We start from the raw sequence: 16,630 nt of genomic DNA on the forward strand, positions 1-16,630 counted from the left end.
GTATTTGCATCATCTAAGATGTAAAAAGGTGTGGAGCCACTTACCAACACTGAAGCACTCACACTCCAGCAGGCCTTGTTAACAACCTGCGATGAGGAACAGCAGGCATATACAATTAGAGATAAATCCATAGGTGATTGGAGACTACAGTGTTCTGGCTGGTCAATAAAATCATCACTAATCTGCCCTTATTAGTAAATCCATCCATCTTCTGTAAGTGCAGTGTGCAGTCGCGGTGGGCACGGAGCCTATCCCAGAATGCCCAGGGGAGGCCATGCACACCTAGCTAGTAAACATCATTCGTAAATAAACATACGCTGTCATGCAGAAAGTCAAAGCATGGCCGTTTATGAATAAACACATCTTTATTCTATGACTTTAAAAGCATATTGGTCAGCCTTTTGTCCAAATTTGCTTTGTCAAGGCGCTATAGATCAGTGTTTCCAAATCTGGGCCTTGGGGGCCCGCATACAGGCCACATTTTTGCTCCAGTAGGGAGCTGGGAGGGAGCAGAAATGTGGACTGTCTGGCAGGGAGCTGGGAGGGAGGAAAAACATGGACCGTCTGTGGTTCCCCAAGGACCAGGTTCGGAAACACTGCTATAGAGGATGCTGTATTTGTGTCTGATGGAGAGCTGATGATGTTGTGGTCCATTCAGTCCTCAAAGCTTTTATAAATGTAATTAATGAAGAAGCCTCCTGACCTGGAACTAATGCCACATACCACACCATTGTATCACATGACATTTGTCCATTTAATATGTGCACCTGCATGCTGCTGCAACGTTGTACGTAATCGAGCATCACTTCTACTGCTGGTCTTCTCTGTGTCTCTAGAGCGACCTCACAATACTTAGGCTGTCACGGGAATGTCCAAAAAACACCACATTCCCCAAAAACCATGCAATAAAAGGAACTGACATTTCAGCAGTACAGAAAGTGACTCTGAGGCAACTCTGTCCCCGGTTCGACCTCAGCCTGGACCATGCGGTGCACGACGGGAAGTGGAGCAGAAGCAAGGCCTCGGAGACCTGCTTGAAATGTTCAAAAGTAATTTTAAAATACCGGCCTACTTAATCCACAGGGAGAAATGTAGACCGAATGCAATTTGCTCACTTTTATTTATATTAACTAAATTGTCACATATTAACTATCCACACTTATTTTCTTTCAAGACATGTTTTTGAGTGACTTAAACAGTCAGGCTGCAAGCTTATAAGCTAATAAGGACGGTTGTATTCATGCGACAGGATTTTCATTCATTTTTTACTCCATAATCTTCTACATAAACTTAATGAACCCTACTATCAACTATATTGTATTATGTTTGGGACCAGTAATTAACCCATCCATCCACTTTCTGTAACTGGGTCTGTAATTATCCAGGGTCATAGGAGGTCTAGCGCCTAACCTGGAAGCTATGGGTGCAAGGCAGGAAACAATCCAGGGTCCTGGTCCCAGAGGTGTGAGGCAACAATGCTAACCAATCTGCCACCGTGCCACCCCCCAGGTCATTAATCCCTGTACTCTGATACCCCAGGACTGAAGGCCCTACAACATCAGATCTGCCTGAATGCAGCCTAACGCCTGATATAAATGAGCAGCCCAGTACTCTTTGTTCCTGCTCCTGCGTGGATCTACCTGCCCATTCGACCCAGCTCTGGCAACCATTAACGGAGCTATATAGGAGACATTTGCCAGGCAACTCCCCTACATAGGGGGTTTAGAACTTACTGAAGATTCTATAGCTGGTAATAAAAGTCATCCCTCTTCCAGGGAGGCTCATGCTACTGCAGCAAAGGTGCCCATCAGGATAGAGCAGCCAAAGGTGAAATAGCCCGTAGTTGGGGGGGTGTAAGCTTAACAAGCAGGCTGGAATGAAAGAGTGAGAGGATTAAACGACGTAAGATGCGGTGAAGCGGCGAAGCAAACCTGAGCTGAGTGCATGATGCATGAATATCCAGCGATGGGATGGTGTGGGGATCCCAGGAGATGCATGCCTAGGCTATCCCATGCTACTGGCCTGGCCTGGGTGGACGGGTCCTGTTGGGTATGGCAGTAGGAATAGCCCATTGCACATACAGTGAGGTGCCATCTGGGGTCTGCCCTGCCCCCCCCCCCCCCATCATTCCACGTGATTAGCATGTTTCACAGAAACATGTGACAACATGCCTCTGCAGCCCCAACAGGCACTCAGTGCCATGCAGTGACAGGCCACCCCAGCCTTCCTGTAACCACGGGGCGTCACCAGAGAGTTCCCCTCAGAGGCAGGAAGCCGCTGGCCTGAACCCGGGGCAGGTTCCGGCAGGACCCGGGGTCCTCTGAGGGTCTGCAAGAGCCGAACCCAACAGAAAGGCAGCAAGACGCAGAGAGCGAGGTGAAGAGCGGCGTACAGACAGGCCCCGTCGGCCTCGGCACAGCAGAGAGACCCCTTCCAGCCAGGAACGCTGAGCTCATGGCTGCTTCTGGAGCTGAACAAAGAGATATGGAGGCTCCTGAGGCTGCAAAGACCAGGTTTTGGCCGGACCAGTTCAAGTCCAACGCCTGACACACAGGAAAGGCCTCCTGGCACTAAAGTCATCTTTGGCCCAGTACCAGGATTGTAACCTGCCGGGTAACTGGCTGTTTCTCTACTTAGCTGGTACATTTATGACGCGAATGATACCTTTTCCTAATTGGCTATTTTAACGGAACCTACTAATACGGAGCTTGTAGGGGGATAGCATTACGGCTCCTCCTGGGACCTGAAGCGCAGACCTTCAGTTCACGCCATGCAGCCCAACTATCTGCTCTCTGGTTAGACAGGTGAGGCTCTTGAGGCCTTAAATAATCTGCTTTCTGTAGATCATTTCTGTGGTGGTGATGTGGGGGCGGGGGGGGGGGCAGCATGTTGGGTTTGCTGTTTTATCATCAAGCAGAGGTGATTCTGCCCTTGCCCTAAATAGCTGCACGCTATCTAGCGCTAACAGGCTACAGGGATCTCTCAGCCTCTGCATCTGCTCTCGTTATGTTTGACCAGCCCGTGATAAGACTACGTGCTGCCCCGGCTGTTAGCTTCTGCTGCCTGACATTGGGAACAAAGCGCAGATTCATATTTTTATTATTTATTCATTCTCCAGATGCTCACCCAGAAGGGCATCATCCCGTGTCGCCCGGCTGACCCCTATTATCTAAAGGCCGCTAACAATTTTTTTCGTTGGATGTCTTAATGGAGCTGTTGAGTTGAAGCGCCGGGCTCTTTAGCGTCAAGGCAGGGCCGTGTCAGAGACCTGCGATCCCCGTAAACGCTTCGAGTGCTCGTCCTCGAGAGCTCTGCTACCTGCCCACCTGAAATGAGCTCTCCTTCGAGCCAGATGTGAAACGGCACGCCCAGGAGACCACTGCTCATGTGAGCTACAAGATCACTAATGCAGAATTTCTGCTAGAAAGAATGACGTGATTCGAGTAGGTCATCATTTCTTCGTCCTCTAGTGCCTGTACAATGCACACAATGATCCAACATAGAGAAAATCATTAGTTAGCTAAGGAACATCAAGACAGGTTTATTGGATTAGAATAATTCAGGCTTCTTTGTACTACCTCTATGAACACAGCTGAAGTATCCCTTGATTTGAGTCTTGGTTCAAAATGTCACTACTCAATAGTAATCAGGGACTCTGTAGTGGGAACTGGCCTCATCTTGCCTTTTTTGAGGGGGGTGGGTAACTGTGGGGGTGGTGTGTGATTACACAAGGCTTCACATTATGTTGGGGGGTTGGCCACTATGACCTCTCCTATAGCCAGTAGTGTTATTATCACAACAGTATTCTGCACTGGTTGTGTGAGACACATCGCCCAGTAGAAGAGAGTATATTATGTGAGCACATGGCAGAGCTCCCAGGTTTCCAGGGCAATGTGGAGGGCTGTGGGGGGTGGGGGGGTGGTAATGGTGAGTTCAGCCCCGAACTGGCCAATCAAGAGACTCAGGGGTTTCCCAGTGGGCCACTTAGCTGTTGTGTCAGTCGGAAACAAAATAATTTGACAGGTTTAAAATTGAGCTGGTTGGAAGCAAAATAATTTTGTTTAGAATTTTACAACAATACTGTAGAATTTTAACCAGCAAGTTTTCTCTCTCTCTCTCTCTCTCTCACACACACACACACACACACACACACACACGTAGGGTAAACATATCCTTATGGGGACCGCTCATTCATTTTAATGGGAAAAATGCTAACGCTAACTATGACAACCTTAACCCCTACCCTGCCCTAACCATAACCATAAGTAACCAAACAAAATACAAGAGTTTTTGCATTTTTAGTTTTTTCATTCCCTTATGGGGACCAGGAAACCGGTCCCCATAAGGGGAAAAAAAATGGATATTTATCACGTTATGGGGACATTGTGTCCCCATAAAGATAGGTATACCCGCTCACACACACACGTACACACACAAAAGACCATAGCTGCTCTGCACAGAAAAACATGCAAATGCGCAGCACACGCGGCTCTAATCGCTGGAGCACGTTGCCCTGTTGCGCAGGTGCCACAGCTAATCACTTGCTATTGCTAAACACTGGAAGTTTCACAAACGATGGACGGTGAAAAGATACCAGGCGGGGCTGAAAAAGTCAGACTGCTTAAACAGTTCCAGATGCTGTGTTATTTATTTTCTTCTTGAACCGTCAGTAATTTATCGGGGTAATTAGACTGGAACTGTGGCATCTTTTACCAGTTCCCCCAGAACAGGGACAAAATGGGCAGGAACTGGACATAAAACTATTGGGCTGAAAATGAGTCAGACTTCCCGCCTGGTCAAGTTATCCATTAAAATGCGACGGCTTTTCATCTACGTAATTCAAGTCCAGTACAACCATTTGCGTAAACCAGCCAATTCAACCCCCTGGACCCCCATAAATGGAGACCTCAACACCCCCACAGTGCTCAACCCAAAATTATGCCCTTGGAAAATATATATATACACTGTAACCAATTGCTGTAAATTTAGCTACAGTATTTTACTGTATTTTCATAATACAGTAAAATACTGCACTTTTTACAGAACTCAGAAGCCAGGCTGTAAATCTACAGCACACTTGTGTTTTCAAACCGATCCATTGCAAATACAGCAATGTGCTGTATACTCAAAGCATTCTGGGATTGATTTTTCTTCGCGCTCGAGCTGACCATTTAAACGTCTAATGTAACGGTGAGTTAAATTCGACGTAGTTTAACATACTCCCTTTTCGACCGATTTCTTCGCGCTGGAGCTGACCGTCTAAACATCTCATGTAACGGTAAATTAAATTCGACGTAGTTTAACATACTCCCTTTTCGACCGATGTGCTTCTATATTCTTTTTTCCCATTTCGGAACAGGACTCCGTTGGTTAACCGTGAAGCACTTGAGTCTGATGTGGTGGAAAAAGTTGGCGGGCAGTCGCCAAAAAGTACGACCAAGAAAATATTACCTTCATTTGGACACGGTAAATTTTCTTTTCCAGTTTAAACAGTTTTATTATTTGGGGCATTTTGACGAGCATACGGTTATCGTTTGTTAGCCGTGCTAAACAAAAATGTTGCTATGCTAACATTTAGTTGTGTCCGAACCTTTTAGTTATGTTCTTCGAATAAATCGGTGGTTATCTTCACACAAGTGTTGTCGTCACACAAATTTATCTTGCATGTCTAGAATTCTATCTGTCGTCAAGCGCTGTTACTTTCAGAGGGAAGACGCGACGTTAGAACATTTCATTAAACTTTAAAATCTAGGTAAGCTAAAGTTGTTAAGCTAAAGAGCAAGGCAAATGTCTGTTCCATCTTAACTGGAATTAAAAGACATCTCAGTTAAAATGTTTCTTCCAATGTGAATTTATAACATTTTAATGTGTCACTGTTTTCATGCAGTTGACTTTGATATTTCTCAAAGTCAACCTCTATTGAAGGTGGTGATATGTGCCTTCTCACTGGCATATTTATACAAAGGTAAACCATTAAATGGGTGTACTGTTGCAACCCTATTCTAGAATAATCATAATGTTAATTGCTAAGTATCCTCAAATGGTTGTATAATATGGTCAAGTAAATGACACTGAAAGTGACATGTATTGTTTTTTTTCTTTTTCAGGACAGACTCTAAGCAACCAGAAGTGGATGCTAGGCATTGAAAGTCAGATTGTCTGTGAGGGAGTACAAGCCAGCTTTGCATCTGGACTCTCAGCTCTATTTACTTCATATTACAACTTTAACCTCCAATATCAAGAAGAAGCCGCATGCACCCTTGAGTTTGTGCAAAGGTGAGAGAATTTAATGCATACACAAGTTACAGAAGGATACAGTACATTGTGTGTGCATTGTTTAAGTTTTTAAATGTTATTTTAAACTATCTTTATTTTAAATTATACTTTTGTCTTTTTTTAACTTTAGGCGCTTCATTGACATCAACCCAGAACGGGGATCCAAAGCCAAGCAGGGAAAAGTGGTATCCAAAAAAACTGGCAAAGTTGTCCAAAAAAAGAACAATGCTGTGAATCCTCATGTTTCCTCACTGCTTCGAAAGTTGATGGACTTTGAATGGGATTTTGTGTAAGGCATATAAAGGACACAATTTTCTTTTTCCAGTTCAAGCTTAAAAGTGGTGCTGTCCTTTGTTTTGTTGTATCATTTTATTTAAGTTCTGAATCACTATACCATGCTAAGTGAAAGAAAAATAGATTGAAGGATAGCTAAACATAGCTGTATTGTGCTTAGTGAAAGAAAAATGATGTTAAAGATATCTAAACATAGTTTAAAGATGGTAAAATGTAAACTATTTTAAACAGCATTCTAAAAAATAAATGTTTAATAAGAAGTAAGTTTTCTTCATTTTCTCAATTGAGGTATGCAAAAAATATTGCTTCTGAAAAAAGACATTTGCAGTATGCAACACAGCATAATTCTGTAAAATAGCAGCAATGTACTGCATTATATATTACAGTATTACTGTAAATTTTACACTTCTACAGTAACATTCTGTATTTTGTAATTGCAGTATTGTACTGTAAATATCAAATACAGTATGTTTGCTGTAAAAATACAGAAAATGGCTGGCAACTCTGCTGCCAGTATTATGCTGTAAATTTACAGTGAAATTTTTTACAGTGTATATATATATATATATATATATATATATATATATATATCTCACTCACAGACACACACCCATAAACTGAGAAATGAGTGAAACAAGAAATTGTGCCATGGTCTCTTCATTTTTTCCGTGACTGGATGTTCCTTAACCTTCCAGACTAGACGCATGATTATTGAAAATCCTTGGACAGTGTGCTAGAGAAATGGAGTCCCCTGGTAAACTAATCCCGTTTCGGTGCAAATGGACATAATGCATGAAATTGTATATTTAAGAGTATCGGTAATTTTTTTCATTTAAGAAATCCGTCCCTAATCAGATTTACCCATAGGCTGTTTTGTTCGGCTTTAGCGGGTAAAAAATCACAGACAGCAGAGGCCTTTGTTAGAAGACCTGTTTGGTCTCCAAGTCCCTCTTTGCAACAGAAAGAAATTTCCAGGCACATAGCAGCCCTGGTGGACAATGATGAATGTATCATCAATTTTCTATTTTACCACTCCTAGTTTGTTCTAACCAGGTTCCTCTCCATCCACCAGCCCTCTGCACCCCCATCTGTTTTGTCGTTAGATTGCTTTTTTCCTCTGTTCCGGAGAAAGATATTTCTGTTTGAGGGTCCAGCAGCATCATTTTCTCCACTGGCGCGCATAAATTGCCAGCTATGTTTCATGAGAGAAACACTTTATTCCTAAGACTGACCCAGTGTACAGTACAGAAAAGCGAGCACATGCACTAAAAACCTCCCTTCAGCAGAAAATTTTTGGATACTCTCTAGTAATCAAGTATATAAATTAAAAACAATGCAGCACATCCTTCCCATGTGAAGCTAAACCCATTGCTCCTATAATAATGCATTTATTACTCCTTTAACCTGCATAATGTTTTGGACACCAATATGAAACACTTATTCACGATAGGTATTTCCTTAACACAGTTTCTGGGATGACACACACATACACACAGGGTACACACACACACACACACATTCCCACACAGGGTGGCTTTCTGTTAACTCCTTGGAGTATCTTACAGGCCTTGATATATGTCATTGTTTTTTTTTGTCTGTTTAATTTTTAACTACATTTGAGTTTTGAACCTCATTTGCATCTGAGTTATAAATGGAGAATGAGGTAGGGACTGGTACGGCCCATAGTACCTGAAGATTCATTACAGTTTCCTGTAATTCAGTACCTTAAAGTACTTGGATAAAGATGTCTACTAGATTTTGCAGGCATTGTATTTTTCTTTTTTTAATTAGCTTTCAAACGCAAAGTGACCAGATCGATACATTGTCAATACTCGCAGATAATGTGTGTGTCTCTTCTCCCCCTTCTGGGGCCTCCAAGGATGAGCTTTAAAATGCTGAAATCCATGCAGCCAATCCTGTCTCCTTCCAGGCGCTATAGAAAATGCCACCGTAGTGTCTTAATTGCGTTCATGCAACACAGAAAGCCAATTGAAAACGGACCAAAAATGGCTTGGCAAAACAGACTTAGCTTACATAACGAGGCAAGGGTGAGAAAAGGTCACTAACCGTTTTTCCCTCATCCCCGTTAATGAGTAGGGCTCCGCCGTACGTCCGCTTGCAAGCTGTGGGCTACCTGTGCCATTAAATGCTATCCCCATTTCTACACTGTGGGTTATCTAATTGCATCGCCGGGGAGCTGAAGGAACACAATCACAATCGGGGTCTCAGGTGACCCCAGGAATACCAGAAATCCTTGGTCTACCATCGCTTAGCAACTGTAGGAAGATCACCCTACTCTAAAGGTTGACTGTGGAAGTGGTCGTTTATGATCAATCGCAGTAAAGCAAAATAACTAACTCAGTACTTCTTAATTCATATTAACACCCACGTCAGTCTCAAAGTGACTCTCCTGGACATTTAGCAGTGCAATGTGTTCCAGGGAATTCTGCTTGTTAAAGCAAGCCCAGAGCAAGATTGCTATCTTGGGAGACATCTACAGCATCCGGCAGAGAAATGGCTTCATTGTACAGACTATACTTAACAATGAATACACAATTTAGACCATCTCTCAAAAAGCACCGCTGTATTTCCAGTAGGGCATTCCAGCAGAATTACAGTAAACTGGTTTCAAATTGGTTTTTGGCCATCTTTACTGAGCTTATTCCTCAGTATATCTGTGGATCTGGTTTGGAAATACTAGTGATGCACCAGTAGCTATACCAGTAGACATACTGGTGAATAATGCAGAACAGTTTAGCCATCCAGAATCCAATTTAATGCCAGCTGATATGACCCACTGCTTTCAACTGAAATTTCCACTGGAGGAAATATATAGTTAACTTCCTTGTGAAAAATAATGTTCACTTGCACTCTCAGAAGGTATGCCCAGGATCACAAAGTCATGTGGTTTGCTACCAGTGTTTATATTAACAAATGACAGCAGACTTGGTTAGATTAAACTGGGAATAATAAAGCTGTTTTTTCAATATACCAGTCCAGCCTATTGCTTTCTGGTTTTAAGATGCTGAATTCAGTACTATAGAATCACTGCCATGGTGAACAGACACGCTGGCGCAGTACTCAAGCCGGCAAACACTTTAAATCAAGCCTAATTAAGCGACAACAGAGAACTAAATATGCCTACATTAGATTTTCCCATTATGCAGCAATGAAACTATTTTTATGCATCTGTGTATTCAGCCTTATAAATATGGTCTGGGTGAGATCTGATAGGGGGACTGAAATCAATATACTAATCTAATCAGGGAGACTTGCAGGAAATGCATTTACTGTGCAGTTCAAATCAGTACAGATGACACTCGAAGTCTAGCTGCAGAATATTAAGCCAATCACTTGAAAATGCTTAATCTAAATAATCGCTCCCACTGGGGTCAGCGCTCAGGGTTGGAGAGTTCAGGCAGGGGATTCCAAGCCACTTAATGAGTTTGCTCCATTCTCACCTCGCTACCGATGGATGTGGTCGATTTTCACAATTTGACTGCACACCTTTATCAGCTCACAATGTCTGTGACGGAAATGTGTTTCTAATGAAGCTGGAAACCAGTATCCTTAAAACTTCCAAAACAACATCTATCCATCTATATATGTGTGTGTGTGGCATATACACGCACACACACACACACACACACAATACTAACAGACCTCTGATTGCCATAGGCTATCGTAAGGTAAATTACTATGTAATATAATATGTTGGTGCTTTCGTAAAGGCCTGCCTTTTTACATAAAGCAAAGAGAGCCGTGCATTTTTATTTCTTATATTTTCCCAAACCGGTCCTCGGGGACCCCCAGAAGTCCACGTTTTTGCTCCCTCCCTGACAGGCCACATTTTTGCTCCCTCACAGACAGTCCACGTTTTTGCTCCCTCCCTGACAGGTCACATTTTTGCTCCCTCACAGACAGTCCACGTTTTTGCTCCCTCCCAGACAGTCCACGTTTTTGTTCCCTCCCAGACAGTCCATGTTTTTGCTCCCTCCCTGACAGGCCACATTTTTGCTCTCTCACAGACAGTCCACGTTTTTGCTCCCTCCCAGACAGTCCATGTTTTTGCTCCCTCCCAGACAGTCCACGTTTTTGCTCCCTCCCAGACAGTCCACGTTTTTGCTCCCTCCCAGACAGTACACGTTTTTGCTCCCTCCTTGACAGGCCACATTTTTGCTCCCTCCCTGACAGTCCACATTTTTGCTCCCCACCAGAATGTGAACTTTCTGGGAGGGAGCAAAAACATGGACTGTCTGGGGGACCCGGAGGACCGGATTGGGAAACACTGTCTTAGAGTTATTATAGCCCACAAAGGAGCAGTCATGAAGAAGTATTAAAGTCAGACTTGTGTAAGGAGAAAGAGAGCAAAAGCAATTGCACATTTATTTATTTAGCAGAAGCTTTTGTCCAAAGCAACACACAAGTGAGGAAAGCTTGGGGTCTGATTGCAGGGCCAGGCAGCATCCAGCACCACAGAAACAGTCGGGTTAAGAGCCTTGATCAAGGGTCCAACAGAGAAATGATTCTGGCAGCCATGGGATTTGAACCCATGACCTTCCGGACAGAGCTTGCTAACCCACTAAACGCCACACGGCTTCCTGTGCACCATACAAAGAGAATGAAGAACAGCCTGCTCCCTCCAAGTTATTTCAGTGACCGCAAAAGCAATAGCGCCGGAATGCAATGTACCACATTTAATATCGAACTCAGGTAATAATCAAAGCGAGGACCTGAATTTAATGGCTCTTCTCTGGCTCTGTTTGCAAAGAGGCTGATGTTTGCCAGGTCCTTCCAAGGGGCAGATGTGAAGCGTCTAACAGGACTGTAGAATAGAATGGGGGGGGGGGGGGATATTTTTCAGATTGACATAACCGTCATTGTCACAGCTACTGGTAAAAGGCAGCTGTGTTGACCCGATGCCGAAAGACCTTCTGACGAATGACGCTTCAATCAGCTACCAGGAAACAGAGATAAAAAAGAGACACAATTCCTGATCACACCCAAAATGAGCGATCACGCTGCCTTCCAGCACATTTCTCTTATAATGACCAAGGTCAGTACAGTTGATTTCATCCAAAGCAGAGTGTGTGTGTGTGTGTGTGTGTGTGAAGACTGAACCATGCATGTGACAGTTGGTTGTTCTGATGGTATAGCCACGGCCAGCCTACCCTACACCCAGGGCCCCCAAGTAAATTGGCCTTTGTAGGTCACACACACACACACACACACACACACACAGGTTTGTAATTATATCTTTGTGGGGGCTCTCCATTCATTACTTTGGGGAAAACTCTAATCCCAACATGATGACCTTAGCCCCATACCCAGCCCTAAGCTTAACCATAAGTAACCAAACAAAACTTTTGGTATTTTTAACTTTTTGAAAAAATGGTCCCCACAACATCAAAATCACAGGTTTTTATCACATTGTGGGGGTATTTGGACCCTACAATGTAATATATACATAACGCACACACACACACACACACACACACACACTAAATGCATATTTTCAGACTGCGGGAGAATGGATGCACAGGTGGACATCATTCTACCAGCAAAAACCATAAAAGTTAGAGAACCCAAACAAACAACTGTGGCTGACTTCTTACGCTCAGCAGGGTGACATAACGAGGAGTAAGACTTGCTGTCGTTTGGGTGGGACGACATGGAAGCCCTCTGAAAAGTTAACTTGGAACCTGCATACAAGAGACTCAGATAAGAAACCCATTAGCAGTTATTTTTAATACTCACCTTCTGCGTAATGGACTCGTGTTTCGACTCATCTTATCCAAGCGTGTGGCCTGTATCGACCCACGGCCCGACGGCTCACACAGCGCGGACCTGGCTGGTCCGAGCCACATCCTGCCCGCGCGGAAGATGCAGGCCTCCAGCCCAGCAGGTGACGGGCAGGCTGCCAGGACCTTGTAATTGTGCTGTTGCGCTCGTCTTGAAGAGATACACAAATGTTTATGGAGATCACATCCCCCGCTGATCACAGGAAGACACGAGTGTGGAACGCAGGCCCCAACACTGCAGCTCTGCCTGAAACTGACAGCTAAAGAGATGGACTTTAAATTGCCTGTCTATTTCCATTAAAATTAATTCACATGCTTACCTTGTGCAGGAGCACCTCAGCAGAGATCCGATGTGAGACGCGGGCGGCCGGACAGAGCGGGAAACAGCTGGGAAGGAATTCATCATACTTCTGAGGTGATGAGCATTATTAGGACTGGGAGAGAAATTAAAATACTAAATTATTGTCCCCAAACCCAGGCTGTCCTGGACTGCGGCAACAGATAACAGAGCAACGGTCTCCAAGGTAGCAAAATTAAGGAACAGTTCCCTCCTCAGGCGAAGATAATGAGGCCAGAAGAGCTAGATAAATTGTTAATCAAGCTGAACAAAACAGCCCTTTTATATGGTCAAAGTTCAACTGGAGCTTCCATAAAGGCACAGAAAGGAATATCTTTAATCGTTCTGACAGGCACAATAGAGATCAAGTTTAGCATGCAATTGTTGAATCAATAAATCAGAATTATGAAATAAAATCAAGTTTATAACCCAAAATGGTTCATTTTACCTGGGACGTAACTGGTCATATATTCACAGAGGATTCACCGTGGATATTTTGTAGAAGTTAAAATATTAAATCATCATCAGGCCTTTGGTAAGTGGCAGAGATTTGACACGTTAAGGGCAATTTTGCAGCGACTTAAGGGACCATGTCTGAGAGGTGAGAGGACATGTTCATACCACACTTCCATTAACTGGACAAGCGGATAAGCGCCTGTTCGTGTAGTCCTATTTATTAAAACGTGCTCATGAAAAAATGACCCACAAATTAAGTCAAGTTGACTGAAAAAAAAGATACAGAACAGCACACACCTTTTACAGGCATGCAAACGCGACCTTTGTATCATTGTCACATTTGCCCGGAAAGCACCTTCTTCAGCGACAAGAATCCAGAATGACCCGCTGAGTTGTTTGTTTGTCCATTAAGAGCAAGATATTGGTTTCGCTTAGCCATTATTGAAACGGCACCTTTTAAGTGCGAGAATGTGGGGCAATCAGTCAAGAGTATTGCGATCGCGGAGCGTTTGTCACGGAGGGATTCAGACGTGGATGCAATCAGTGCCGGAGAACCTACCCCCAGATGTGGTGGGAACCATGAGAACATCGGTCACCTTTGTAAAGCTAATAATATTTTTTAATCATCCAAAAATAATATGTGCGACTGTTTTACGCAAATTCTCATTTTATTGTATTTTAAAAAATATACAAATAAGTCACAGATATGTTACACAACACTTTCAGAACAACAGTTAGAACACATATACATCCCAAACCAGCTATTCTTAAATTGCACACATTTTCAAACCTCTTTATTAAAATTTTGTACCAATACGTTACGTACATGGGAGCTGAATGAACTGCACTCACTGCACATGACGGTTCCGCTATAAATCATAAAGCCATTGTACTTTTACAGAATGGAAAATCTCCAGTGACTTCATTCAGTAACACTGGATTCTGACATCAGGTCCCTACTGATATTCTTCAGAATCTTCTACTTAAAACTCAGAAGGGGTTTCCGTACCGATAACCTCTAATACAAAAATAATAATCTAACACATCTAACAAAAATACCAAAACATATCATTTACATTTTTCCTTATATAACAAGCCTCTTAAACATGGGGCAATAGCTCTATAACCTTTCATTGAGTAAAATTATTATTGGTTGTAAGAAATGCTAGGGAAATCAATAAAGTACGCTAAATTGATTTTAGCATTTCCACACTCCGTTGTATAGAATCGCCCATGCATGAACCATGCACGCATTTCCTATAATTGCCTAAAGTCCGGCAGCCCTGTACTGGAGAACAGACTGGAAGGTGGACGCTTACCCAATGAAGGGTCACAGCACGCCTGAAGACAAGCCCAGGAAGGAGAGGGCATGATGTAGGGCACGCCTTGGACAGGATGCAGGTCCACCGCGGGGCACATGCTCAGACACTCTCTACAGGCAATTCTGAGACACCTGTTCACCTCAGTCACATGTCTTTGGATGGCAGGAGTAGACCCATGCAAACAGGGACAAACTCCATACCTATACAGGGAACAGAAACGGAGGCCTGGAAAGCTCAGGCCACAGTGTTACCCACCAATGCACTTTGACACTTGCAGCAAACCTATTTTAGATAACACAGTTGTTTAATAATGTCTCAACCTTGCAACCATAATGCTAATGCTGAAAATGCAACATTTTGACTTTGCTTGGTAGCATTAACTATTTACTTAAGTTTTTAACGCAAGGGCAATCACAGTATATATGAAGTATGCTTTACTCGATACCATAGTTTACATGCTTTCTTCAATTTAAAAAAAAAGCGCAGCTTGGTTAGTCCTTTGTTATCCAGCATTTCTAAATTGGACACAGGAAGTAAACAAAAGGGTAGAACAGGAAGTACAAGGAAAATACCCAAACATGTGAAAATGGCCCCCGAGATACCCACAAAATGGCATTTAAGAATAAAGTGAGAGTATATGCAGCTTGGGGGCCAAGAATGTCAGACATGAAGAAAAACAGCCCCATGCAGACGGAGGTGCCCTTCTGGGGTACCTTTGACAACAGTAAAACAAATTGCTTGGAAGAGACATGAACTATATCTTGGTAAATAGTTCAAACTGTATGTCATGCAAGTTCCTTTGGATAAACATCTGTTGATAAACAAATTGAAGGAAAACAGTAAATGACTTGGTTTTACTCGGAGAGGATTACTGGTTGGGTAAGATACGTTGTGTTATAGGCAAGTTTGACAATTTGTGCAGTAACTCTCTGAGATGTTTACCGGAAACATCATGCCTTCTACGAAAAATGAACCAATCCAGTTAAGCTGCTTCCTCACAGTACTACTGCTAGGTAAACAGACAGTCCGACAGACATGCATGACTCCTGGTGTCAGCGGCAGAGTCACATAACTCCTCAAAAGTAGGGAAGCTCTCACAGAGAGCAGGACTGTCCTCAGTAATGGGAAAAGTGGAAGGAGGAGGGAAAATGGTGGAACTCCCGGTCAATCAGCCATCTCTCAGGAAAACCTTTAATTGCACTGCAAGCCAGGGGAAGCAGATTCTGAATGACCTGTCTATACATCACGTATAGAGAGGGTGAAGGAAGACATACAGGAAGTCAATCTAGGCAATGTACACACAGTGAAGACAGTACTGGACAAGTTATCGACAATGTAGACATATCAGAGACAGTCAGAGTTGGACAATGTGCACACACTACAGAAGATGGAGTGGAGAGGAATACAGTGGAGAGTGCAGTGGAGAAGGAAAGAGCAGGAAGGGGATGTTCTGCACGCCAGACAGAAACAGTGGTGAAGTGGGCCAGCCATGGGTATTACAGAAGCAGAGAGCCTGATTGGAGGCTGACAGAGACACTCAGATGAAGTCAGCCAATCAGGGTCATGTTCCTCAGAAGCCACTGCTGTGAGCGGCTCCCTGTGCAGTCCCGCACTGTGGGAGCCATCTTGTCCTCTTCCGACGGCATGTCCAAGCACTGGTTGCTGTTGACGTGCAGCAGAGTCATCCTCTGCGGGGCCGGACAGAAAGACGCATGGGTTAAGGAGGTCATTTACAAGTAGCCATTCATCCTGGATCTGTTCTTCTTCTCCATTCAGAAACCAAATACGACAGCGACGGAATCAATGGCAAAGAGCTCCGATGCAGGCACCTGAGCACACACTGACCTTTAACACTTTCCAGACGCTTTTTATGTTGATGTTTGTTGGGCCATGCAAGGTTAAGTACATTAGAGCAGTGATTATCAAACTATGGGCCAAATTAACAGGATGGGTCAATTACTGGACCCTTATTTATTTACAGCTGCTTGAATACTACTACAAGCAACAGAGCCACACAAGAACTCTTCCCCGGACCCTCTTTCTGACATCGAGTGGGAGCTTCTTGGTTCGTTCTCACATTAATGGACAGTTTTCCCGCCATAGTGCTGGTGCCCTTGCCAAGGGTGAGCTCAGAACCACCACGG

At 43.6% G+C, this 16,630-nt stretch overlaps 1 protein-coding gene and 1 long non-coding RNA gene across 8 annotated transcripts in view; one reads left to right on the top strand and one right to left on the bottom strand.

The window, feature by feature from the left end:
• Positions 1 to 4,973: 4,973 nt before the first annotated feature.
• On the top strand, positions 4,974 to 6,830 carry LOC140578862 (uncharacterized). 5 transcript variants are annotated; one of them, XR_011983148.1, is made up of 5 exons: positions 5,164 to 5,278; positions 5,360 to 5,466; positions 5,673 to 5,752; positions 6,108 to 6,276; positions 6,407 to 6,830. It is a non-coding gene; the product is annotated as an uncharacterized lncRNA (long non-coding RNA). The 5 variants fall into 5 exon arrangements; XR_011983146.1 differs by having other exon boundaries at positions 5,360 to 5,752; XR_011983147.1 differs by having other exon boundaries at positions 5,673 to 6,276.
• A 5,579-nt stretch (positions 6,831 to 12,409) lies between these two features.
• The window catches only part of LOC111858322 (polypeptide N-acetylgalactosaminyltransferase 13-like), a 33,621-nt gene continuing 29,400 nt past the window's right edge, over positions 12,410 to 16,630 (bottom strand). The window contains exons 12-14 of one of the 3 annotated variants that reach the window (XR_011982929.1): positions 14,484 to 16,174; positions 12,692 to 12,758; positions 12,410 to 12,522 (exon numbers count right to left, since the gene is read on the bottom strand). Coding sequence is in view for 1 of the 3 variants with exons in the window: in XM_072700356.1 (XP_072556457.1) it covers positions 16,034 to 16,174 (141 nt within the window). In the remaining 2 variants the exon portion in view is untranslated. Of the gene's footprint in view, positions 12,523 to 12,691; positions 12,806 to 13,813; positions 16,175 to 16,630 lie in introns of those variants that run through there. The other 2 variants (XR_011982930.1, XM_072700356.1) reach the window with 2 other exon arrangements.

Source organism: Paramormyrops kingsleyae, chromosome 16, assembly GCF_048594095.1.
Source record: "Paramormyrops kingsleyae isolate MSU_618 chromosome 16, PKINGS_0.4, whole genome shotgun sequence".
Classification (NCBI taxonomy): domain Eukaryota; kingdom Metazoa; phylum Chordata; class Actinopteri; order Osteoglossiformes; family Mormyridae; genus Paramormyrops; species Paramormyrops kingsleyae.